The 24837-nt window shown below is 45.2% G+C and overlaps 1 protein-coding gene across 1 annotated transcript; it reads right to left on the bottom strand.

Moving 5' to 3' along the window:
- Positions 1-13337: 13337 nt before the first annotated feature.
- UPP1 (uridine phosphorylase 1) lies at positions 13338-24597 on the bottom strand. The gene is made up of 8 exons (XM_066628470.1): positions 24319-24597; positions 22254-22328; positions 21234-21351; positions 19941-20099; positions 17979-18093; positions 17669-17878; positions 15052-15198; positions 13338-14448 (listed from the first exon to the last, which is right to left on the bottom strand). The coding sequence occupies exons 2-8, from the start codon at positions 22310-22312 to the stop codon at positions 14309-14311; spliced, it is 948 nt and encodes a 315-aa protein (XP_066484567.1). The 5' UTR covers positions 22313-22328; positions 24319-24597; the 3' UTR covers positions 13338-14308.
- Between the last annotated feature and the right edge of the window lie 240 nt (positions 24598-24837).

Genomic DNA, 24837 nt, shown 5'->3' with positions numbered 1-24837 from the left:
GGGCTTGTAGAAATGCCTCCCAGCATTTGATTCCACAAAACCCAAACCACGGAAGCATCAACTTTTACTTCTCCTCCTTGATAGGTAGCAGCTCTCAGAATTTAACGGGTTAATTTCTGCATTTCTTAGCATGTCTTTTCTTAAAAGCTGCCCAGTGCCTTTAGGGATGCAAGCTTTGTAAACACATCAGTATGGTTAACTGATTTATTCATTTGTTGCAAATGGTAACTGTGGGGCTCACTTAGATGATTCACACAGAAGCAGATCGACCTGCCTTTAACTTTCATGCTTCATCACTTGGGGTTTGTGGGGTAGGAGGATTGAAGTTTGTATTTGTTTTTAAAGAGAATACGTGGCATTCCCAGGTAGCCTCCAATTCATGTACCAGCCAAGAGCAGAACCACTTTGTTTCTTATGGATGTCTCTGAGAACATAAGAACAGCCCCACTGGATCAGGCCGTAGGCCCATCTAGTCCAGCTTCCTATATCTCACAGCGGCCCACCAAATGCCCCAGTGAGCACACCAGATAACAAGAGACCTGCATCCTGGTGCCCTCCCTTGCATCTGGCATTCTGACATAGCCCATTTCTAAAATCAGGAGGTTGCACATACACATCATGGCTTGTAACCTGTAGTGGATTTTTCCTCCAGAAACTTGTCCAATCCTCTTTTAAAGGCATCCAGGCCAGATGCCATCACCACATTCTGTGGCAAGGAGTTCCACAGACCAACCACATGCTGAGTAAAGAAATTTTTTTTTGTCTGTCTTAACTCTCCCAACACTCAATTTTAGTGGATGTCCCCTGGTTCTGGTGTTATGTGAGAGTGTAAAGAGCATCTCTCTATCCACTTTATCCTTCCCATGCATAATTTTGTATGTCTCAATCATGTCCTCCCTCAGGCATCTCTTTTCTAAGCTGAAGAGACCCAAACGCCGTGGCCTTTCCTCATAAAGAAGGTTCCCCAGCCCAGTAATCATCTTCGTCGCTCTCTTTTGCACATTTTCCATTTCCACTATGTCCTTTTTGAGATGTGGTGACCAGAACTGGACGCAATACTCCAGGTGTGGTCTTACCATAGATTTGTACAACGGCATTATAATTTTAGCTGTTTTGTTCTCAATACCTTTTCTAATGATCCCAAGCATAGAATTGGCCTTCTTTACTTCTCCCGCACATTGGGTCGACACTTTCATCGACCTGTCCATCACCACTCCAAAATCTCTCTCCTGATCTGTCACAGACAGCTCAGAACCCATCAGCCTATATGTGAAGTTTTGATTTTTTGCCCCAACGTGCATGACTTTACACTTACTTACATTGAAACGCATCTGCCATTTTGCTGCCCATTCTGCCAGTTTGGAGAGATTCTTCTGGAGCTCCTCACAATCACTTCTGGTCTTCACCACTCGGAAAAGTGAGGTATCATTTTTTGTAGGGCCCAGCCAAGTGGGAAACCTACAAGTAGGCATAAAGATAGCAGCCCCTTCTCTGTCTCCAGCATCATCAGTATTCAGAATAGGGGACCTGGTTCCATTTAGCTAGCATAGATAGCGTCAAGAGCCAGGATGGTGTCATGGTACTGGTGTTGGACTTAGATCTGGAAGATCCAGGTTCAAATTCCTGTTTAGCTACAAGGCTTCCTAAGTGACCTTGGGCCCATCATCATCTCTCAGCCTCACTGATCTCATAGGGTTGTTGTGAAGACGAAATGAGGAAAGGAACCATGTACACCATTCTGAGCTCCTTGGAGAAGGAGTGGCATAAAAATATGAAAACAAAAGAAAAATTAAATAATGTCTATCATGATACAGATCTTGATTGTATTTGCTGTATGTCGATTTCCCGGTGCACCTACAAAATACAATTAAGGAACATTAGAGCAGCCTTAATAGATCAGAGGTTCACCTAATCCAGAGCCTCTCTCGGGGAGCTGCCAGCTGTTTCTGCTGGCGGTTTCTTCATGCTCTGCAACAGTGCACTATTTATGGCAGTGCTGTGCCATTTCTAATGACAAAAAGTGCATTCTGCCATCCTTATGTACTAATAGGATAGGACATTAAGGGGTCAATCCTAACAAACCTCAGTGCTGGCACTGAGCTCCAGTGCTGGCGCTGGGTGTCACAAACATGCCATAAGGCACATCCACGCAGTGGCATCACTAGGGGTTTGCATCACCCTGTGTGGAAGGCCAGCGCGTCACCCCCATAATGGACCTCCTCCATGCAGTGGGCGGGGCAATGACCCAGGTGGTGATGTACCATTGCACCGCCCTGCTGTTTTTTTGGCTGTACCTTTTAATAGAACACAGATATTTCAGTGTCGTTTTTTCATTGCATTCGGCTGTAAATTACGCATCTAATGGCATATAACATGATGGTATTATTCCTACAAACTGCGATTTTAGCTATTTTGGTCACTGGTGCGCATCACCCTCTCCCATGCACATCACCCAGTGCAGCCTGCACCCCGTAGCAACGCCACCGAATCTGCAACACCCTGCAAGGAGTCAGCACTGGCCCAGCACCAGTTGGTGCTGAGCTCAGAGCCACACAGACACTGCCCAGAGCATGGTATGAGCTCCAGGCGGCGGTGAGGGCATTGGAGGTCAGGAGAGGCATTCTGGGGTGGGGAAGGGTGGGGCAGGAGGAGGAACCAGGGGCGACACCGGTAAAGCAGGGGTTCAGCTGGATCTTATGCTTTGTATCAGGCTCAAAGGCCCATCATGGAGCTCCTCCAATCTGCAGCGGCAAAATAGCTGGTGCATAATGGAAGAGACCCATTGCAGCCCCTGCACCCTTACTCAGGGGAAGGCGACAAATGTCTCCTTCCCCTAAAGAGACCTCCAGCAGCCCCAGTGCTGCCACTAGATTCAGCGGTAGCCATTTTGGTGCTGTTGCACCCAGCACAACTGCCAGGGGTAGGATTGGGCTCTAAGGGCCCAATCCTATCCAATTTTCCAGGGCCGGTGCAGCTGTACCAATGGGGCATGTGCTTCATCCTGTGGGGGGGGGGGACAGTCACATAGGCCTCCTCACAGTATGGGAACATTTGTTCCCTTACCTCAGGGCTGAATTGTGGCTGCACCGGAGCTGGAAAGTTGGATAGGACTGGGCCCTAAGTCTGAAGGAACCCAGTACAAGGCCCCAGAGTTATTTGGAATGATAATACATTTGTTTTCTAGCACTGAAGCGGCAAGAATGATGTGACTATCCTAAATATGTATTTGCCAGTTTTGTAATTTATCAGATAGTAAAGTGGTATTTGGCAATTTTCAGCCCTTTGTGGACCATTGAGGAAACCTGCACACAATATGCCTGAGAGCATCTCGGCAGCACTCATTCTTTGTCTTGCCCTTGAACAACTCTCGTATGTTATGTACAGTATATTTACAAAGCCCAGACACAACCTGCCATAATTCACAGCACCCCAAATCCACCACAGGAGGCTGCCATCCTAACTTGTCTCTGATATTAAGACCAGTTGTGCAAAATTGCTACTCAAACTACTTTTGTTTCATGACTCCAAGCTTCTTATACAACCTGGCGGTGGCAGAGGTGTGATGGAGAATCTTTCCCAAGGCATAAAAAGGCAGTTGCTAGAAATCACAGCAAATCCTTGTAGCCGTGCCTAGCCAGCAAACACTCTTCGCAGGCTGTGATGCGTGCCTCTCTCAGGACCCATGCTTCCAGAAATGTAATTTCACCTCCAAGACATTGCTGCTCACCAGTGTGGAAACGACTGACCAAACAGTGACCCTGCACTCAGAGGCTTCGCTATGTTCTCAAGCACAGGCCTGGCTCTTTGTGCATGAAACAGCATGAAATGAGCCTTTTGCATGCACACAAAACAACTACAACAAAAAGGCTCACAAAGGTTCAGGCTCCAGAAAACTCTTTTTCATGTCTCTTCAGATGAATGTGCCAAAGGTGAGAAGAGAAAAGGGCAAAGGGGAATTGCAGAGAGGGAGAGGGAGAGAGCGTGAACGAGCACGTATTTAATTGGGAAATGATTTACTTGGAGGCCGTGTGAATCAAGCACGCAAAATGGTCTCCCATAAGCCTGGCAAAGGTAGCACTCACCTCTGTCTGGAGAGGGGCTGCATTTCCTTTGCAGGTGGTGCAGGTTGTCCTGACATTTTCAGGCAGAGGTGGCCAAGACCTCTGCCTGAAACCCTGGAACAAGACAGGGCAATTTGACCAATTTGGCCAAATTGGGCCCTGGGTTTGAAGTTGCCCCCTCCCGAGTAGTTGGTGGTGAGGCCACTGCCAGGTGCCTCACCGCTGCTGCTCATCCAGGTGAGTAGGGGGTCCCAGAGGGATAGGCACGAAAATGTTTTGCATTGGGCCCTGCATCTCCTAAGGCCGACCCTGCCCTGGAGAGCTACTGCTAGACCGTATAGACCACACTGAGCTATAGAGACCACATCTCCTCCTTCTCAGTATTTATATATGTCCATGAATTTCAGAACCAAACTAGGTATCACTGTGGGCAAAATTCTGACTTAACCCAATGGTGAAGAAGGTGAGGAGCTGAGAAGAGGGGTTTATAAAGGAGATTAAATCAGGTCACCAACTTTACATTCATTAGGGGTCCTGTTATGTCATAGGAGCCCCTCAGCAGTGTCTCTTAATATGAGTTATGTCATAGTCTCAGGGTTCAGTGATAGGGTGGAACAGCCCCCTGGTCTCTCACCTGAGGTCCTTCTGCTGTCAGGTGGCTAGCTGGTGGCAGGTGCCCAGGGGTCAAGGCACTGTGAGGCACAGTGCCCAGGGCTGGCAGCTGCTCCGTTTGGGGATTGGGGGTCCTTACACGAATTGGTGGTGCCGGAGTAAGAACTGACAGCCCCCAGTTGTCCCAGGGCTTGGGGTAGCTTCCCCTGGCTGCTGGGGCCCAACTGAATGGCCTCTGGAAATCCCTAGAGGGGCCTGGCACTGGGGGTCCTACCCACTAATCCACAAGTCAAGACATGGACAATGTGTTTTTTAACCCCCTCCTTCCCAGTGTGGACACCAGTAGAACCTTTTTCATGCCACTCAGCCACATAAGCCACAAGAAGGGCAAATGGAAGGGAGCTGTAGGAAGGTATACAGAGTGGAAGGCTCAGTCAAAAGCCACTGCTTCTGTCCAGAGTGGAGTTAAAAACCCTGATACACTGGATAAGGGGAATTGATTTGCTTAGGATTTGGTGCTGGGAAGCCAGATGGGATGACTGATGACCAGATTGAGCCTCAGGCCTCCGGTTTCTACTACAGATATTGGAAAGTATAAATGTGAAAACAAACAGAAATTATCTTACTATAGTAGAACCCCCGTATTTACAGATTCAGTTTCCATTATCCACGATTTTCTGTGGCCCAAAAATATTAAATGAAAAATTTCAGAAACAAACAATCCATGTTTCAAACTGCACACCATTCTGAGTAACATGGTGAAGCCTTCCCATCCCATCTCACCCACACTGTACCCACACTGGCCTGCTTTACTCATGTCCAGTTAGCTGTCCGCATTCGTTGCTGCGTTATCGCAATGTTGTTGTGAAACCAACTTTATCATAGGTATGTATGTAAACAAAAACTGACATATATAGGGTTTGCTACTCACCTCTTTCAGGCTTCCCCAGTAGGTCTTGGAACATATCACCAGATGACACAGGAGGACTACTGTACTGCATTTTGCAATTTAACCTTGAGCATACATCCAAGAGCCAACCTTTGTATATATCTATGAGGCTGCAGTTCAATCCACATTTTCCTGACAGTAAGCTCCATTGACTATAATGGGACTTACTTCTGACTAGACAGGCATAGGATTGAGCTCTGAATCTCTCTCTTTCTCCACCTCTTGCACACACACACACACACACACACACACACACACACACACACATGCAGAAATCTGAAGTGGTACCCTTGTTGCTCACTTGCATTCTGCTTGGCAGCCATGGATATCTAACTATGGGGTGATAATAGACTTGCAATGGGATATTCATATTGGGCAACAATCAAGAGACCTCATCCTGGTGCCCTCCCTTGCATTTGGCATTCTGACAGAGCCCATTTCTAAAATCAGAAGGTTGCACATACACAGCGTGGCTTGTAACCCGTGATGGCTTTTTCCTCCAGAAACTTGTCCAATTCTCTTTTAAAGGTATCTAGACCAGATGCTATCACCACATCCTGTGGCAAGGAGTTCCACAAACCAATCACATGCTGAGTAAAGAAATATTTTATTTTTTCTGTCCTAACTCTCCCAACACTCAATTTCAGTGGATTTCCCCTGGTTCTGGTGTTGTGTGAGAGGGAAAAGAGCATCTCTCTATCCACTCTGTCCATCCCTCTATCTCTATCTACTCTATCTCTATCCCTCTATCTCTATCCACTCTGTCCATCTGTCCACGTCATACTAAACACCAACAAAAATGTCATTGGTCTGACTCTTTCTGCTGATTTTTCCTTTTGCAGCCAAAGCAGATCGGCCTTCATCTTGGGCTAAAGTAGCTTCTCATATTAGAGAGTCTCAGATTTAATGCTGCTCTGTTCAGTGACCTCCTTTCTTTCCATTGCACAGCAGCCAGTGGACTATGTTCCCCCCTTGTTTTATTTTTGGTGCTGTTGTTTAATTCATCATTTTCATTCCCGACATCATGCCCTGATATTTGAATGAGGGTACAGTGTCCTTTATTTTTTTTTAACAGGGAAAGCCTTCAAACAGAAAATTGCACAGCATAGTCATGATGATGCCATAATGACCAAAACCCTGCCTTAAAAGCAGTAAGCAAATATCAACTATTATATATAGACATTTCATAAATATTTACTCAACTTGGCCCGAGCGGCAAGACTACAACTCAAGCTTCCATAATTCATGGCTAGTGAGCACTCATGGTTTAATTAGATTGTTCTTCTGAAGAGAAAGGAAAAGCACCTTTAGATCATATATTCACCATCTCCTTCTGCTGCTGGTAGTATTCTGGTGACCAAATCCTAGGACCAAATCACAGTAACCTTCAGAATACAAAGCATGCCCTTCTCTCAGGCCTCCTGATCAAAACTGAACATAAGAACATAAGAACAGCCCCACTGGATCAGGCCATAGGCCCATCTAGTCCAGCTTCCTGTATCTCACAGTGGCCCACCAAATGCACCAGGGAGCACACCAGATAACAAGAGACCTGCATCCTGGTACCCTCCCTTGCATCTGGCATTCTGACATAGCCCATTTCTAAAATCAGGAGGTTGCACATACACATCATGGCTTGTAGCCCGTAATGGATTTTTCCTCTTGTCCAATCCCCTTTTAAAGGCATCCAGGCCAGATGCCATCACCACATTCTGTGGCAAGGAGTTCCACAGACCAACCACACGCTGAGTAAAGAAATATTTTCTTTTGTCTGTCCTAACTCTCCCAACACTCAATTTTAGTGGATGTCCCCTGGTTCTGGTGTTATGCGAGAGTGCAAAGAGCATCTCTCTATCCACTTTATCCTTCCCATGCATTATTTTGTATGTCTCAATCATGTCCCCCCTCAGGCGTCTCTTTTCTAGGCTGAAGAGGCCCATACACCATAGCCTTTCCTCATAAGGATGGTGCCCCAGCCCAGTAATCATCTTAGTCACTCTCTTTTACACCTTTTCCATTTCCACCATGTCCTTTTTGAGATGTGGTGACCAGAACTGGACGCAATACTACAGGTGTGGTCTTACCATAGATTTGTACAATGCATTATATAGCCGTTTTGTTCTCATTACCATTCCTAATGATCCCAAGCATAGAATTGGCCTTCTTCACTGCCGCCGCACATTGGGTCGACACTTTCATTGACCTGTCCACTACTATCCCAAGATCTCTCTCCTGATCTGTCACAGACAGCTCAGAACCCATTAGCCTATATGTGAAGTTTTGATTTTTTGCCCCAACGTGCATGACTTTACACTTACTTACATTGAAACACATCTGCCATTTTGCTGCCTATTCTACCAGTTTGGAGAGATCCTTCTGGAGTTCCTCACAATCACTTCTGGTCTTCACCACTCGGAAAAGTTTGGTGTCATTCACAAACTTAGCTACCTCACTGCTCAACCCTGTCTCCAGGTCATTTATGAAGTGGTTGAAGAGTACCGGTCCCAGGACAGATCCTTGGGGCACACCGCTTTTCACTTCTCTCCATTGTGAAAATTGCCCATTGACACCCACTCTCTGTTTCCTGGTCTTCAACCAGTTCTCAATCCACAAGAGGACCTGCCCTCTACTTCCCTGACTATGGAGTTTTTCAGTAGCCTTCGGTGAGGGACCATGTCTGAAAGTCCAGATATATAATGTCCACGGGTTCTCCCGCATCCACATGCCTGTTGACCTTTTCAAACAATTCTATAAGGTTTGTGAGGCAAGACTTACCCTTACAGAAGCCATGCTGATTCTCCCTCAGCAAGGCTTGTTCGTCTATGTGTTTTGAGATCCTATCTTTGATAAGGCATTCCACCATCTTACCCGGTATAGATGTTAGGCTGACCGGCCTATAGTTTCCTGGGTCCCCCCTCCTACCCTTTTTAAAAATTGATGTGACATTTGCTATCCTCCAATCCTCTGGCACCGTGGCCATTTTGAGGGACAAGTTGCATATTTTAGTCAAGAGATCAGCAACTTCATTCTTCAATTCCTTAATAACTCTAGGGTGGATGCCATCAGGGCCCGGTGACTTATTGATCTTTAATTTATCAATGAGGTCTGAAACATCTTCTCTTTTAACCTCTATCTGACTTAACTCCTCGGTCAGGAGGGGCCGTTCAGGCAGCGGTATCTGCCCGAGGTCTTCTGCCGTGAAGATAGATGCGAAGAACTCATTTAATTTCTCTGCCATCTCTAAGTCTTCTTTTATCTCCCTTTTCCCTCCCTCGGTTGACTGGTGGCAACAAAAACTTTCAAGCTCCCCCTCGTAACATGCATGCTTCTCCCCTGCATGTACTGTGACCATCTGGGATGGTGGCCCTAATTACAATGACTGAAATTCATGGCCAGGCCATGCATGATGTAACTGATGTGGCCCACTTCAAGAGGCAGGTTGTGAGGAGCAGTGAATAGGCTCGAGGTGCCTTTCATACCAAGTCTGCCACTGCCTCCCTCCAGCATGCACAGAGCTACCAGAAGTGAGTAGAAGGCAGATAATAAAGTGGAGATCCTTCCAGCCCCCTGCTTTCTCACACTGCTCCTTCCTCACATGGTCCCTTTAAAAGAAACAGGAATTGCGGGACGCACCAGAAGTGCTCTTCCTGATTTTTTTAAAGGGACAATGTGAGGAAAGAGAAATGTGAGGAGCTTGGGGCTGAATTGCCACCACTTTCTGCATGGTTTTGGGTGGGGTACAAGGCAGCAGGTCAGGGGTAGAATCAGCAGGGGCATTTGGACTAGGCAGCAGATCACCTTGGGCCACTCCTGCCTTTTAAAGGCTTCCTTTTAAGATGACAACTGAAACATCAAATAAGCAGTTGTCATGTTAGGAAAGAGCATTAATCACCAAAAACCTTTTAGCAATGATTGTTAAGCCTTCCTACTAGACACAATGAGGCAAATCAGCTCAGGAAGCAGATCATAGAATTACCATAAAGGGTCAGCAAATGTTCATTTATTTGCTTTATTCTTTTTACCACCCTAGTGGGTCCCATTTGGATTTTCTGCCTCAGGCCCCAAAATCTTTTCTGCTCTCTCTTATGACCTCTGCACCAAACAGTATAAAATAAGTTTTTTCTAGTTAGCTTCTTGGCAGCTGCCATCTAGTGGCCAGTTTGTGACACCAATGAAGATTTAAAGGGGGAAAAAATTCCAGGAAGTAATTTTGCTCATTTATTATGGTAAAGTGCCATAAGAACATTGGTGTGTTGGATCACACCAAGACCCATACAGTACCACTGAAGTCAGTTGTAGTCTTTTCTATGCCTTGGGTTGCTTCTGGTCTAGCGCCTGTCTTTTGAAGGCCATTCTTTGCTCACTCTTGAAGAGGTAAAAAGAATTGTCATCCACTCATTCCACTGCAGTGTGTTCCATGATTTTTCAGGTCCAGCTTGTGCGGATATTTATTTATTTATTTAGCTATCAAATGCCATTGCAGCATCACAGGCAAGCTGCTATTAGGGCTTTTAAAGTGAACTGTTGCAGCTGCAAAATTATTCAGATAAATAGGGTCCTAGTAAACTAGGAAATCCTAGTAAACTAGGAAATTTGTTCACAGAAATCCGGAGTACAGTACGTAGAGCGTTCCTAAGACTTGTGCTGGATTTCTGAACTGTATTTTCTTGCCACACCCCTTCAGGCAGCTTCTCATTGAGGCCTGTTCTGCAAAATGCAGACTTCCCAAGAACAGACTTCCCTGTTATAACTGAGCCTTGAAGATTACCGCCGGGTGTGGTGATCGTTACTGATTGTGACTCTAAACTTGTTTTTTTAACTGCATGTGTGTGTTTCTCCACTCGATACGCATGAGCTTCATAAGGAGAATTAATAGCTATGACCTAAACAGTACAGAGAATGTATGTACTTCCCCCTGCACTGCCCCCTGCATCTCTGCCGTAACATCTTCTAATGAAACAAGACATGACATCATTGCGCTCAGCATTCCATGCCCAAGTGGCAGCCAATGAAATGGAACAGGCAAAGGAGATGTTGAGTGCATTGCTGTCACATCACATATCTCTTTTCATTACATTTTATTGTGGAGATGTAGGGAAGTGACATGGGACAGCACCAGCAAAACATCCTTTGTAACGTCTAACAAGGGCATATGATTAATTTCCAAGTTTATTATACTACTGCAGTCATGTTATTTGGGTGTGCAAAATTGCTTCCCTTCTTCAGTTGTGTAGCCTGGCATTTGAAAATATGCAATAAGAGAGCCACCGCCCTTTGGCCCATGACATCACAGTGCCAGATGGAGAAATGGTTTTCTCTCAAAATACTAGAATTTAAAGTGATCAGATGAAACAGATCAGGGGTGCCCAAACCCCGGCCCAGGGGCCAATTGCAGCCCTCGGAGGCTTCCAATCAGACTCTTGGGGAGGCCCGTCTCCAATGAGCCTCTGCCCCTCTGGAGACTTGCTGGAGCCCGTGCTGGCCCAACGCAACTGCTCTCAGCATGAGAACGACTGTTTGACCTCTCACCTGAGCTGTGGGATGAGGGCTCCCTCCACTACTTGCTGTTTCACATCTGTGATGCAGCAGTGGCAGTGAAGGAGAGGCTGGTCTTGCTTTGTGCAAGGACTTTTATAGGCCTTGAGCTACTGCAAGACCTTCATTCATTCATATAAGTTCCATCTCTAATAAATTCATTTATGTAAATTTATTCAAATTTTAAATGTAAATTAATTCTTTTTTCCCCCAGCCTCCAACACAGTGTCAGAGAGATGATGTGGCCCTCCTGCCAAAATGTCTGGACACCCCTGAAATAGACTGATTGTAGGTTCAGGACACACAAAATTAATTTCTTTTTCACCCAATTTATAGACAAATTATGCAATTATTTATCAGGCAATGTGCAGGTGACTATTAGCTCAGACAACATTATCAATAGCTGGAAGCACCCCTCCTGGAGGTGCAGGGAGCCCCACGGATCCCTCTACAAGGCTCCCCGTGCCTCAAAATAAGAAAAAAATGCGATTGCGACCCCTTCCTGTTTAATGACTGTAATCCAGAAGTGGGTCGCAATCACATTTTTTTATTATTTTGAGGTGCGGGGAGCCTTGCAGAGGGCTCTGTGCAGAGGGCTCTTTGCAGAGGGCTCTTTGGTGGGCCGCTGTGAGATTTTGGTGGGCCGCTGTGAGATACAGGAAGCTGGACTAGATGGGCCTATGGCCTGATCCAGTGGGGCTGTTCTTATGTTCTTATGGCTGCATGGGGCTCCCTATACACCTAGAAGACTATTGCAGGCAGGGGTAAGTTTGAAAAAGCCCCTATGGCCCCAGCAGAGACAGGATCCTGCAGATTGCATCCCTGCCTTCCCTCCACCGCCACCAGGACCTGCCTGCAGTCTCAAACACACTGTGAGAACTGCTGGCTTAGACACACAGTAGGGATATCTCATCTGCTATGCTGGAGACGGAATGCTGGAGTAGTTTGATCTAGCAAGGTCCTTCAGATATTTTTGGGTCTCTTTGTGTATCTCCTGTGAAAAATAAGGGGGAAATGACCTACACAAGAAAATTGCTTTCACAAAACATAGTATTACATGGAAACTGAGTTATGAACTGAACTGATTTGGCTGGTAGAGAGCAGGCTGTCATAGAATAAGCCACTATGTCATCAGTACTAGTAAAAATAATGAACTTTGCCCCTCTAGCTGACAAACAGATGACAAGAGACCAAGTCTACTGAAGTCAAATGGCACTTGCTTTATTACTTTACTGACACTTATAATTTAAAAGTTAAATAATTAAGAATTAGCTGTTTTTGTAAAAAGTCATTACATGATTGTTTTATAATCGGAGTTGGCTTACCAAGATTCTCAGTGGTCAAGAAATGCGACTTTAAGGCTCTGTCTATTTTCCTCAACATAATAACACACTAGTCCAGGGGTGCTCAATAGGTGGATCGCGATCTACTGGTAGATCGCGAGGCAAAATGAGTGGATCGCAGAGTGCCGACCCCCCCTCCCCTTCAGGTGCCTCTGGGAGGAAACGCCGGGAGTAAGGCCCATTGTACTCAATGGGGCTTACTCCCAGGTAAGTGTGGCTAGGATTGCAGCCTCACAGCCTAATCCTAGGCATGTCTACTCAGGAGTAAGTCCTGTTATACTCAGTGGGGCTCAAGGTACACCAACATACATTGTACACATAAATGTTATATGTTATGATGGCGCGAACATTGTAAAAAAAACTCTGGCAGATCTCCGGGCCTTGCTGGGTTTCAAAGTAGCTCTCGAGCCAAAAAAGTGTGAGCAGCCCTGCACTAGTCCTTCTAGTTTAGAATTAGCAATGACTCTTCAAGGTCTCAGGTAGAGTCTTTTCAAGCACTTTCACCTAAAGCTATTTCAGTGGAGATACCAGACTGAGGGTCCAATCCTATCCAATTTTCCAGTGCTGGTGCAGTTGTGCCAGTGGGGTGTGCACTGCATCTTGTGTGGAGGGGCAGTCACTTGGGCCTTCTCAAGGTATGGGAACATGTGTTCCCTTACCGTGGGGCTGTATTGTGGCTACACTGGAGCTGGAAAGTTGGATAGGATTGGGCCCTGAATCTGGGACCTTCTACATGTGAAGCATGTTGTTCTGCCACTGACTAGCTGATGCAGAATTAATTAAGCTATGCAAAGAAGTTGAATTTGCACAGTATGTATGGGTAGCAGAATACTGATATGCAAAGTGTTGATTGTTTTTAATGCAGATTTCTCACAGTTACATATTTAAACATGGTTAAAAGTTCAGCACATCCAATATGGTTGTGAGGACCTATGAAATAGGAGTGGATCTTATTCCGCCCTCCTCCCAAATCCAGTTCCCAGTATCTAAAAATACTTTAAAAAATTAAAAAAGAAACTAATTCACAAGTTCTTAAATATATAACAGTAAGAAAATGTCCTGCATTTCTTATTTTCCAAGTCCTGGTGAATGAAAAAAATAAAAATAAAAGCACTGATAATAAGGCTTTGTTGCTTTGGTGCGTTAAAGGTCATTCATAAATATCAAAACAATAATCAATATTAAATAAATCAGATGGTTTTATTTGGGGGAAGTTCCAGGTCTGGTTAATAGAATACTATGATGTTCATCTAGCTCAGATTATTTGTGACTGATGGTGCAATCCTATTCAGCCTTTACAATTGCTGCACCAGCTTAGGGTGTCATAAATGTGCTGTAAAACATGTAAAACATGGCACTCGGTGAGTAGGCTGTGCTGGTGGGAAGTCCTATGTCATCCTACCATTGCTGCATCCAGTGGTATGCCAGATGGAGCAGGTAAGCTACCACCAGGCAGTGCAGGGGAGGGCAGAACAAGGCAGGGAGTGGATCAGTGACACGATTCTTCGACCCTGGCAGCAACATGAGTCCCCCCTTCCCCGCCCCTTAAAGTGCCGGGGTACTTGTGCTCAAGCTGTTGGGTTGTGACCCACCAGTTTGAGAACCACTGTAATGCATACAGTACAGAGTGGGAAATAATGCTAGTTGGGAAATTTAAAATTATTTCTATTGAGATTTGGAATTATTCTGAAAGAATAATTGTAGTACTGCTGTGTATAGAGCAAGCAATTATAAAGTCCATTTTCATCATGAATTCCAATATGAAGAAATACAGTACTGGGTGTGTATTCTCAGCGCAAAGAAGAATGTCACTTTTTCTTAAGTTGCTTCTTAATCAAGTGCCCCACCAACTTCTGTGGCCTCTTCTGGTACTCACTCAGTACATCATGAGGAGTGGAGATCTGGTCACCTTCAAGTCGATCCAGGAGTGTGACACATACCACAGCACCTTGAAGGTTTATAAAGCAAAGCAACAAAGATTATTTCACACTACACTACAACTATAAACAGTGAGAATGAATAACACTGTCCTTTTCTACAAGGATGAAGGAGACACAAAACCAGCAAAGGGAGATACAAGCCAAAGAAAAAAGTTGTTTCTCTTCAAATCAGTGGTGTCAGTAGAGTTTGCGTCACTCGGTGCAGGAGGCCAGTGTGTCACTCCATGATGGGCCTCCTCCCATGCAGTGGGTGGGGCAACACCCCAGGTGGTGGGTGTGCTGATGTATCATTGCCTGCCCCAATTTTTTTGGCTGTGCCTTTTGATAGAACACAGATATTTCATCGCAGTTTGTTTCATTGCATTCTGCATTAAATTACACATTGATTGATATATTACGTGATGGTATTATTCCAACAAACTGTGATTTTAGTCACCGGTGGTGTCACCTCCCCAAAGGTGTCATTTTACTAACATCTTATTGCAGCGGGGTTTTTTTGTCCTACTGCCAATATTGGTCAAACACATTTTGAAAGTTTCCTAAAACATTCTGCTGCAGCGTTAACATATATATCAAAGATGGATTAAATAAGAATGCACACATGCTATTACCTCTGATGCCACTAACATTGCACATGGCTGCAAAAACAGAAGATTCCATCTCAATGTTTCTGACTCCAGCCTTGTGAGCTGCCTGTAAATATTGCAATTTCTCTTCTTCAGTGTATGAGCAAATTGCACCATCAAGGCGAGCTTGACCTACAAGGGAATTAAATGCAGATTTTTACACATGCGAGTAGTTTGTGTTGGAAAGGCTGTCACAGAGGCCTCCTCAAAGTAAGGGAACACTTGTTCCCTTACCTCGGGACTGCACTGTGGCTTCACCGGCACTGGAAAGTTGGATAGGATCGGGCTCTTAGATGCTTACTGCTGTGATAATGTTTCTTCCATTCACAGGGCTATAAGCATGCAAGCTTATAGCACAATGTGCAGGCAGACTACAGGCAGTCTGAATGCTTGAAGAGACTAGATCAAACATTATCAGGAAGCAGGAAGTTAACTGAATCCTGTTAACATTCAATCTAATCTCTTCAAGCATTCAGGCTTAAAGCATCCTGTAAAAGAAATAAAACATTTCAGCGCAGTAAGTATGTAAACAACATACAACAGGTGCAGGGGGGGGCATGGAGGCCTCCTGACCCACAGATCTGCAGATCCACAGATATGTAGGAACACCTATAAATGTAAATTCATACATTACATTGTATCTAAGCCTTCAATCTTACATTAAATTTTAACTAAACAGGTAAGTGCTTTTTCAACTAGAGCAGTAGTCCCAGGTCTGAGCCTCAAGTGTAGTTCACATTAATGGATCATGGGATAAACCTGTTCCTGGACTGTACTGCTTGAAACTACAACAGCAGAAATTGAATGGTAGAAGGCTTGTGGGTATATTTTAAAAAACCCTTCCCACACATAAAATTTGATTTCAGGAGAAGGATGAGTCTGCTGCTTGTGTAAACTAAACCTCAGGCTCAGACTACAGGGTTCCAAATCTGTTCATCTCAGTGAACTTATCCAAACAGTTTGATTTCACTATTTCTCATACAATGTTGCAAATGTTCTGACTAGCTTTGGTAGCTGAGTCAAATCTGTGGTTTCCAGGACGTACTCCCATATCCATGACCTCATGCAGTGCCTCTGGATGAGGTCAGGGGCAATCCCTGCTCCCCTCCCAGCTCCAAGTTGGCAGGGGTGTGTTGGTTTTGCAATGTACTTTTAAGGTGTTCCAGATGTCTTTGTGATGCAGTAGCTGAAGAAGACCCTGCCTCCTCTTTCCAGAGGAAATTTTATTTTATTTATTTATTACTAAATTTATAAACCACCTTTCTTAATAGTCTCAAGGCAGTTTACATAGACAGACATAAATCCATTTTTCAATGAGATTTTTACAAGTATTATTGCATGAGACAATCTCATAGAACCTCCATTTCTTCAAGTGTTTCCTTTCATAGTGCAATCAAAATCCTGGCTGCCAGCTCTTGCACTTTCCAAGCTCTTGCAGGCAGCAGCAAACCAAACTTCATACCACATACACATTTGGAGCATAAATAGAACAATATTATAAAAGCCCCAAGGGGTTTTGGACTGCCTGCCGGTGTAAACCACCTTTGATAAATCTGATATTGGATGAGAAAGGTGGTATATAAGGGTGTTACCCATTATTTTTTGTCAGCTGACTCCTCTGCACTCTGCTCCTCTGCCTAGAAAACAGCCTTGGTCTCCCATCCAAACAAATGAACTTGCTTAGCTTTTTCAGGCAATGCCACAGCTCATCTTCTAGACCAGGGGTGTCCAAAGTTTTTGGTAGGAGGGCCACATCATCTCTCTGACACTGTGTCAGGGGCCGGGGGGGGGGGATTAATTTACATTTAAAATTTGAATAAATTTACATAAGTTTACATAAATGAATATATTAAAGATGAACTTATATGAATGCATGAAGGACTTGCGATGGCTCAAGGCCTATAAAAGGCCTTGCACAAAGCAAGGCTGGCCTTTCCTTTGCTGCCGCTACTGCATCACAGCCATGAAACAGCAAGCAGTGGAGGAAGCCCCCATCCTACAGCTCACGCGAGAGGTCATACAGTTGCCCTCACGGTGAGAGCAGTTGCATTGGGCCAGTGTGGGCTCCAACAAATCTCCAGAGGGCCAGAGGCTCACTGGAGACTGGGGGCTCCCTGAGGGCCGCATTGAGAGGCCTCGAGGGCCACAAGTGGCCCAAGGGCCGGGGTTTGGGCACCCCTGTTCTAGACCACACCTCCTGCCCTGGTGTGGTGGTAAAAACAAAATGGCTTGACTCTACACTGGCATAGTGCTCTAGTGCCTTGGCAATGCAGTGGCATAAGACTTCTCTGCCACCCTTTCTGGCACCGGCAACAAGCAAAAAAAAAACCAGTCTTCCCCCCAACTTTGAGACTAGGGAATACAACTGTGGGGATGATTCCCACCTATCATTACAGTTTCAAGTTTGGAAGGAAGACTGAGGCTCATCACACTTACCAGAGGAAAGCAACACATTGCCATAGTGAGTGTGGTGAGTAAATGAAACCATGTAAATTGAACTTCATGCAAATAGCACACTTGGAGCTCAACACCTTGTTTGATTATCTGCTACTTTGCTTGTTTTGTTATTCAGAAAAATGGAGTTGCACTGCATTAGCCTTACCTTCATAGAAATCCAGAGTGCACATAGTATTCCCAATGACCGTATTGAATTCATCTAGTTCCTTGGCACACTTTAGCAGGTCTTCGGCCAGCTTATCATCTAAGTCTGTGTTGCGAAATACAGACTTGCCCAGGACAACCTGTTCAAACTGAGGTTTGAAGGTGGCATCGACTGATTGTTTGGTGATCACCACAGATCCTGGTGCCAAACCTACATTTGATATATATTTTAGAATTATATTGAGACAGCACAAACCTATCACTGTGAAATGGTTTTACTTTAAACAAATAATAACACTGAGGAGAAATACCTATTCCACCAGATGTTCCAATGCGAACAATGGTTACATCAGAGCACTTGGAATGATGGAGAAGCTTGATGAGTTCATGTAACATGATTGCAATTGAAGGAATCCCCATTCCATGCTAAAATGAAAAACAGAGAAAAATTCAAAATGAATACTCGCTTCTGCTTATGGGACATTATAGCCTGAATTATGTGTAAATGAGTCTCCCTTCTCAAGGAGACGGGATCTGGACATGCTGATCACTTAGCTAGTATCAACCTGATGATTCTTTTAAAGCTGGAAACCAGGACAAAAAGTTTATCTTGAACTGTTACTTTTCTTTGAACAGCAGCAGCCCACGCCATAATGCAAATTGCTTTTGAAAGTTCCCTCGCTTTCAAAAAGGACTATTATATACAGAATATTATATGTCACTTTTATAAATAAATAAAAAAGTCACAAAGTGGAATTCATAGCAAAATAAGTGATTGATGGTTCCCTGTCCCAAAGAGGGTTATACAGGTCCAACCTTGTTATACACTGATTTTTTATACACAGATGTGACTCAACACGAATGGCCACTGCAAATGAGAAGGAATGTGCTAATCCCTGGAGAAGGGGAAAAAATTCCATCCTTTTAAAATCACAGCTGAGCCAGGCAAAGGCAGGAGGTCCTTTGCATTTCTAATTGCTGACTGCCTCTCTACAACAGTGAGAAAAGCTGATTTGAAACCACAATTGTAAAGGTTTCAAAAAAAAAATTTTAAAAAGTTAGTTTAATACTAATACTAATACAGGTATTTATATACCACCTTTCTTGGTCGTCAGATTTCTCCTCAGACTTTAATTTAAGGCGGTTTACGTAGGCAGGCTGCTCTAAATCTACATAGGGATTTTTGCAATTGAAGAAGGTTCTATCTTTCAAGAACCACAACATTTCAGATGGATCTTTTGCTGATCTGGTATCACATTCTGGCCTCCAGTTTCCTTCCACACAGGCTGACAAGCAGCTCCTTCATCTCTCACTTGAAGGGCAGCCAAGATGCTTACAGGTGGAATAACTTGGCTCGGCTTGTCAGCTGCTTCAAGGTCTCGCCATTCACGGTGCCGGTGGTCTCGAACTGGCGATCTTCAGATGTTATCTTTAGGCAAATGGAGGCTCTACCCTGTAGACCAGACCTCCTGCCCGAGTTTATTAAAACTAATAAATTAATTAAATTAGTTTAATTTTTTTAAACTGCTTTTATTTATTTTATGGTATCAGCTAGGGATCCCAGAATCATACCCCTGAGGATGTCGAGGCACAACCTTATTCCATTAGGAGCAACGGAGGGGCAAGAAACCTGGAAGTGGGTCTTTAAATCTATTTTTCCATTTGTTTTATTACCCATGGATTTTTTTATTCACTAGGGGTTGAGGAATGGAATCCCAGGGGATAACAAGGGACAACCTGTAATCTTAAAAGAAACCGCAAAACAACAACAACAAAACCAAAGAGATACCAGCAAAGAACCACTTGAAAAGAGGCTGTGCTGAAATGAATAAGGACAATTTTTCTCCCTCTACTAAATATAAGAGAACTACCACTGAAAAAGTTCCCCTTTAATCAGTTAGCAGGGGGTAACCATCATGCGGGGAATACTGTTTGAGAAACACAAGCCCAACACATGTGGGCGCACAAAACTAGCTGTGCAGATCCCACCCTAAATACACATATTAATTTAATCTAATGATAAATTGATGTTCCTTTGGGGGATATTTATAAACAGATAGTTCAGCTATAACTACTCAATCATGAAATGAAAAAGAATCCTTTATTCCCCCCCCCCAGTCAAAATAAAGATGACACTCAATTGTTCTTAACAGACATTGAAACTCGCCCCCCCCAGTCAAAATAAAGATGACACTCAATTGTTCTTGAAACTCGACATTGAAACTCGACATTGAAACTCGATCCACATAAACATACACCTTTGGCAGACTTACACTGACAGATAGCACTGGGCCTGCTTTGTACATGGCATAGCGATCTGTTCCTGCACAGATATTGGGATAGTCACAATTGGGGCTTCCAGTTTCCAGCTCTTCAGCAATGTATCTGATAAATGTTTTCATCCGTGAAGGACTTCCTCCAACACATACAAACTAGTATAAGCAGTATTTTAAAAAGAAAGTAAAAGTTGTTAGACTCTTATATACCTTAATGGCATACGAATGCTAAACCATCTATAGATTTTATTTATTACATTTTTATATCCCACCTTTCTTCCAAGGCAAATGGAGGCAAACCTCTGCTTTGCTATTGCTGCCAGGCATGGCTCCAAAGGGGAGGGGCCTCTTGCAAGGCAAGGAAAAGGATTAGGATTGTGCTGGTCATTTCAGAGGGTTTGAATCTTCTATTCAGTATTCCTTTAAAATCTACAGCAAAATCCTAACCATGCAATTGTAAATATGGGTAAACAAGAGATTGTGCAGAGTGTTGAATACCTAATGACACATGCCACAAAGCTTGGTTGTTGCTCTGATACGAGACAGCCAGGCTATGGGAGCATTTCCACAATGGTGAAGGGACAATGGATCCAAGGAAAAACAAGAAGCTGCAGCTCTGTTCTGGAGTACAGAGACCTTACTAGGAGTTTCTTTCTATCTCAGTGTTATCTACTGAATGGAAGAATTATATTTCTTATGCAACTGTGCTAGAGGCCTCTGCACACAGACACATCATAGCCTGGCAGTGGTGTTCTTTCCCCTCCTGGGTGGTGGCAGACTTGACACTTTTAAGCTCCTATTGTGCTTGTGGAAGGGCTCCAGGGCCTCCACAAACCAATGGCATCATCAACCCACAACAGTACTCTGTGCAGGGCACCCTCCTTGACATTGCTGCCCATAGAGACAGAAGCATTCCAAGACGCAGAGGGGCAAAGAGTGGTCACACTTGTACCATTTAGCCATTCTGGATATCAAATTGATTCAGGGGAAAGGAGCAAGGATGATAAAGAATCTAGAAGATATGCTGAAATAATTTACTTCTCCCCTAAGGAAAAGTGGGGTAAGGTGGGGATTGTATGCCAATTTACTTTAAAAGCAGTTCACTACATTATCTAATCTAGACTAGGAACAATAAAGTAAGCAACCTTTAGGCATATGATGTCCTCTGGCATATGATGTCCTCAGGAAATTTCTCTCTTTTGTTGTTCATTCCCACCTTCCAGAATTGGAGATGTGTAAGGTACCCAACAGTATCTATTTCTAATCTTCCAACAACATTTGTTTTCTTACCTTTATATCTCCAAATAAAGCTTGAAAATCATGAGTACCAGTCCCAAGAGCAAAATGATACAAGATATCCTCTTTCATCTTCTCAAGGTATGGGTTGTGGACATAAATTGATGTTTCTCTATCAGAGAAGATAATACATTGGTAGAGATTCACAGCAGAGAAGTAGGTATCAATTAAGAGTACTGTCCAAACCATGAGGATTCTTGATTATAAGTCTTGACTTGTTCAGCATGGTGAACTTTACAGACATTTAAGTAGAATGAACAGGAGGGGTTGAGAAGCAGGTCTATGACAGCATTCATGACAATATCTGTAAAAATTTTAATATAGGTGCAGCAGCTCTCCACAGATGTTCTACTAAGGCCAGGGGTGGAATCTGCTATCATGCCACTCTCCTCCAAGAGCATTCATTTTATCCTGAATGAACATCTGTAAAGGGTTGTTGTCATTCTTGGATGACCAGCATGTTTTTGTGTAAACAAGTTCCTTGTTCGTTGAGCTGCAGAAATCAACAGTGCTGTACATGGATCTGTGGTTAATATTAGCCTCTCATATTACAATTTAAGGTTGATCTGCTATGACATGACCTTAGATTGACATGACTTATAGCTGATTTTAAGTCAGTGAAAACAAGCTGTTTGATAGGACTTAAAACATCTTAAGTTTTGGAATTTGGAGTCAGAGGTACTGGATCTGCACATACCATTGCAAGGTGAATTGCTGTTGTTAACAGAAAAAAATGTTACAGTTGTCCAATGTGTCCATCAAAGAAAATTAATATAGGCCAATTTTTAAAGATGTTGTTACATGACCTCTGAATCAAAAGACTACTGTTGCTCATTTAAGGCCCATGAAACACACCACCATGTAATCTGAAAAACTCACTAGCATGATTTTGTGATCCTGTTGGATATAATGTATAAATCTGCAAAGGATTTGTTCTCCTCCCTCCCTTTTGAGACATAATGCACCTACAGCTTATATCAAGCCCTACTTAATCGCACTGGATTCCATTCTTACTCTGCCAACACATTGTCCTCCATCTTCTTCTTCTTCTCTGGAGTGTCACCAGGAGTCATTGTATTCCACTAAGCCCTGAGGAAGAGAAGATGACAGACAGCTGCACCACATAGCAAGGAAGTATTGTGCAAAATAAGTAAATAAGGGCCAAATCTTATCGCTGCACCACTGGAACTTGTGTTCCAGCAGCACAGTATGCATTACGGCTGTTGCAAATGAAGACACGCCATAGAGCGTGCCACAAGCAGTGAGCAGCCAGGATCACACACCGGCAGCCTGCCAAGGGGTCCCCAAACCTGTAAGTCAATGCGGGGGGGGGGGGTGAAATGGGGCAAGGGTGGGTAGAATAGGGCAGAGACCATGGTGGGAAGGGGAGCATATCCAGACAAGGAAGAGGGCTGTATCACTGACAGCAGTGTCACTGGTATACTACCCCCTTTCCTGGGTCCTCTCAGACTTGCATTAGTAAAATGGTTGATTCAGGTCTGAATACACCCTTTCAGCTGAGACTTACCCCCAAGCAAGGGAATAGATGTTCCCTTACCTATAGACCTCCAGGACTCCCCACCTCTGCAGGATGCTCCAGTGGTGTGGCTGCATCAGTTGGGAGGTGGGTTTAGTTTGGATAGATTGGACTGTATGGCTGCATTCTTAATTCAGAAGAAAGTCCCATCTTACACTTGAAATTTACTTCTGCATAAACATTCAGTACACAACAATGTACTGTACATGTCCGTTTTAGTTTCTCTTTAGCAACCGGAAGGATGGGTTACATTTCCAGAAACTTAGCCAAGACTGCCTCATAAAAATAAGTTACAATTACTGTTTAGACACACAAGACAATCAAGCAATAAAACTTTCCTTGAACTAGGATGCTTCAGGCCAGTAGTTTTCAACCTTTTTGTCTCATGCTGCACTGACACACTGGTTGATAATGGCTGCTTCAGGCTGTAGGTGAGGAACTGAATGAATGCCTGAATGTTCCCCCTTGGAGTGGAGAAGAAACGACTTGCAAGTAGGAAAGTAGCATGTGTGGGAGTAGTCTCGGGTGACCCATATGCATGCTAATTTTCTAGCTGCTGCAAGGAGCATTCTTTGAGCAATGGGGCACATTCAAACCTGCCACCCACTCAGCTGCTGCCTGAACTAATCCAGTCCCGTCCAGGCCAAATCAATCCAGTCCAGTTTTATGGCTAGACTCGGCAGCAGCACGTACTGTAAGTGATAAATAAATAATAAAGCTGATCTGAAAAGTCACCCACGCTGTGAGTACAGCGGTCATTGGTTGGCTTACGTTTGCAGAGAAAGCAGAAAAGTTGAGTCACTGGCAAGGGCAGAGGTAAGCCGCATGCTCAGCTGTGGCCAAGGAAACAGGGACGTGCAATGGGTGGGGAGGCAGGTGAGGCAGTGCCTCCCCCACTGGAGTCCTTCGAAAAGCGCTGCCACCATGGGAGGTGCTCAAGCACTCCCAACCCACAAGCTTTGCTCTGGTGGGGAGGCACTGCCCCACCTCTCATGACGGTGGTGCTTTTCGAAGGACTCCGATGGGGAGGCACTGCCTCACCTCTCATGGTGGCAGTGCTTTCATGGAGGCACGGCTCTCATGGAGGCAAAGGACTCCGGTGGGGAGGCACTGCCTCACCTCTCATGGCAGTGGCGCTTTTTGAAGGACTCTGGTGGGGAGGCACTGCCTCACCTCTCATGGCAGCGGCGGCGGCACATTGGAAGGCCTCCGGTGGGGAGGCTCTGCCTCACCTGCCTCCCCCCCCCCCGCACATCCCTGCAAGGAAAAGCTGCCAGGGATGGAGGACGCGGCTGGGTGAAAGGGCAAAGCGAGGCTCTCCTGCTCGCCCCGCCCGCGAAGCGAGAGCTGCGGCCGCCGCCGCCCTGGACCAAACTGTGAAGGCTGGACGGAGCTTCTCGCCGGACTGGCGCCACTGATGCCTGCGGACGCAACAACACCCGTCCTACCCCCGTGATGCGGCCGCGCGGAGGTAGACGCAGCCAGGCGCAGAGCGCGCGCTTCCTGCCGCTGCCTTCCCCCCCCCCCCCCCCGCTTGCCTACCTGCCTGAAGGCGCTGGGCAGCAGGTGCGGCGGGGCCGGGCGAGCAGGCGCGCTCTCGCTGCCCGGAGTGTGGCAGGCTGAGGGCCAGCAGCGCGGGAGCTCCCCTTCGCCTCCTGTCCGCCCGCCGCTCCGGCTCCTCTTCCTGTCGCGCTCAGGCGGTGAGAAATGCAAGGAGGGTTCCCCACTGCGGCGCTTCCCGGTTGTGGCCTTAGTCATCGCTGCCTGCCCAGGTCGGTCAGGACAGAGCAGGCAGAGGCAGCTGGGGCGTCGCCGCTTTGTCCTGTGCCTTTCGCAGGAAGCAATAGGAGGGCACGACCTGCCTCTGCCAGCACCGCAAAGGGGCCTGGCCTGCAGCCAGAAAGAAGGATGCACAGAAGCCCTGCCAGTCCTTGGCTTGTGGGTGCCTTTCATTGTCTTTCTGCGGGGACTGGTTGTGACAACGATGAGCCTGCTGAGGGGGGGGGGGTGTTTCCCCAGACACGCATGCCCTCCCTGTTTCTGTGCAGGGCTGCCACTTCA

The sequence above is a fragment of the Tiliqua scincoides genome, chromosome 5 (genome assembly GCF_035046505.1).
Source record: "Tiliqua scincoides isolate rTilSci1 chromosome 5, rTilSci1.hap2, whole genome shotgun sequence".
Classification (NCBI taxonomy): Eukaryota; Metazoa; Chordata; class Lepidosauria; order Squamata; family Scincidae; genus Tiliqua; species Tiliqua scincoides.
Note: the sequence above shows the minus strand (reverse complement) of the source record. Positions and strands in the feature narration are given on the sequence as shown.

What these genes read in the sequence shown, in the direction of transcription:
- UPP1 (XM_066628470.1), bottom strand. Translation starts at nt 22,312, where the DNA reads ATGACTCCTGGTGACACTCCAGAGAAGAAGAAGAAGATGGAGGACAAT. An exon ending in CACTCTGGATTTCTATGAAG is followed by an intron (nt 15,199 to 17,668) that starts GTAAGGCTAATG and finishes ATTCCCTTGTAG; the next exon opens with GTCAAGCTCGCCTTGATGGT. An exon ending in CAATGTTAGTGGCATCAGAG is followed by an intron (nt 14,449 to 15,051) that starts GTAATAGCATGT and finishes TAAACCTTCAAG; the next exon opens with GTGCTGTGGTATGTGTCACA.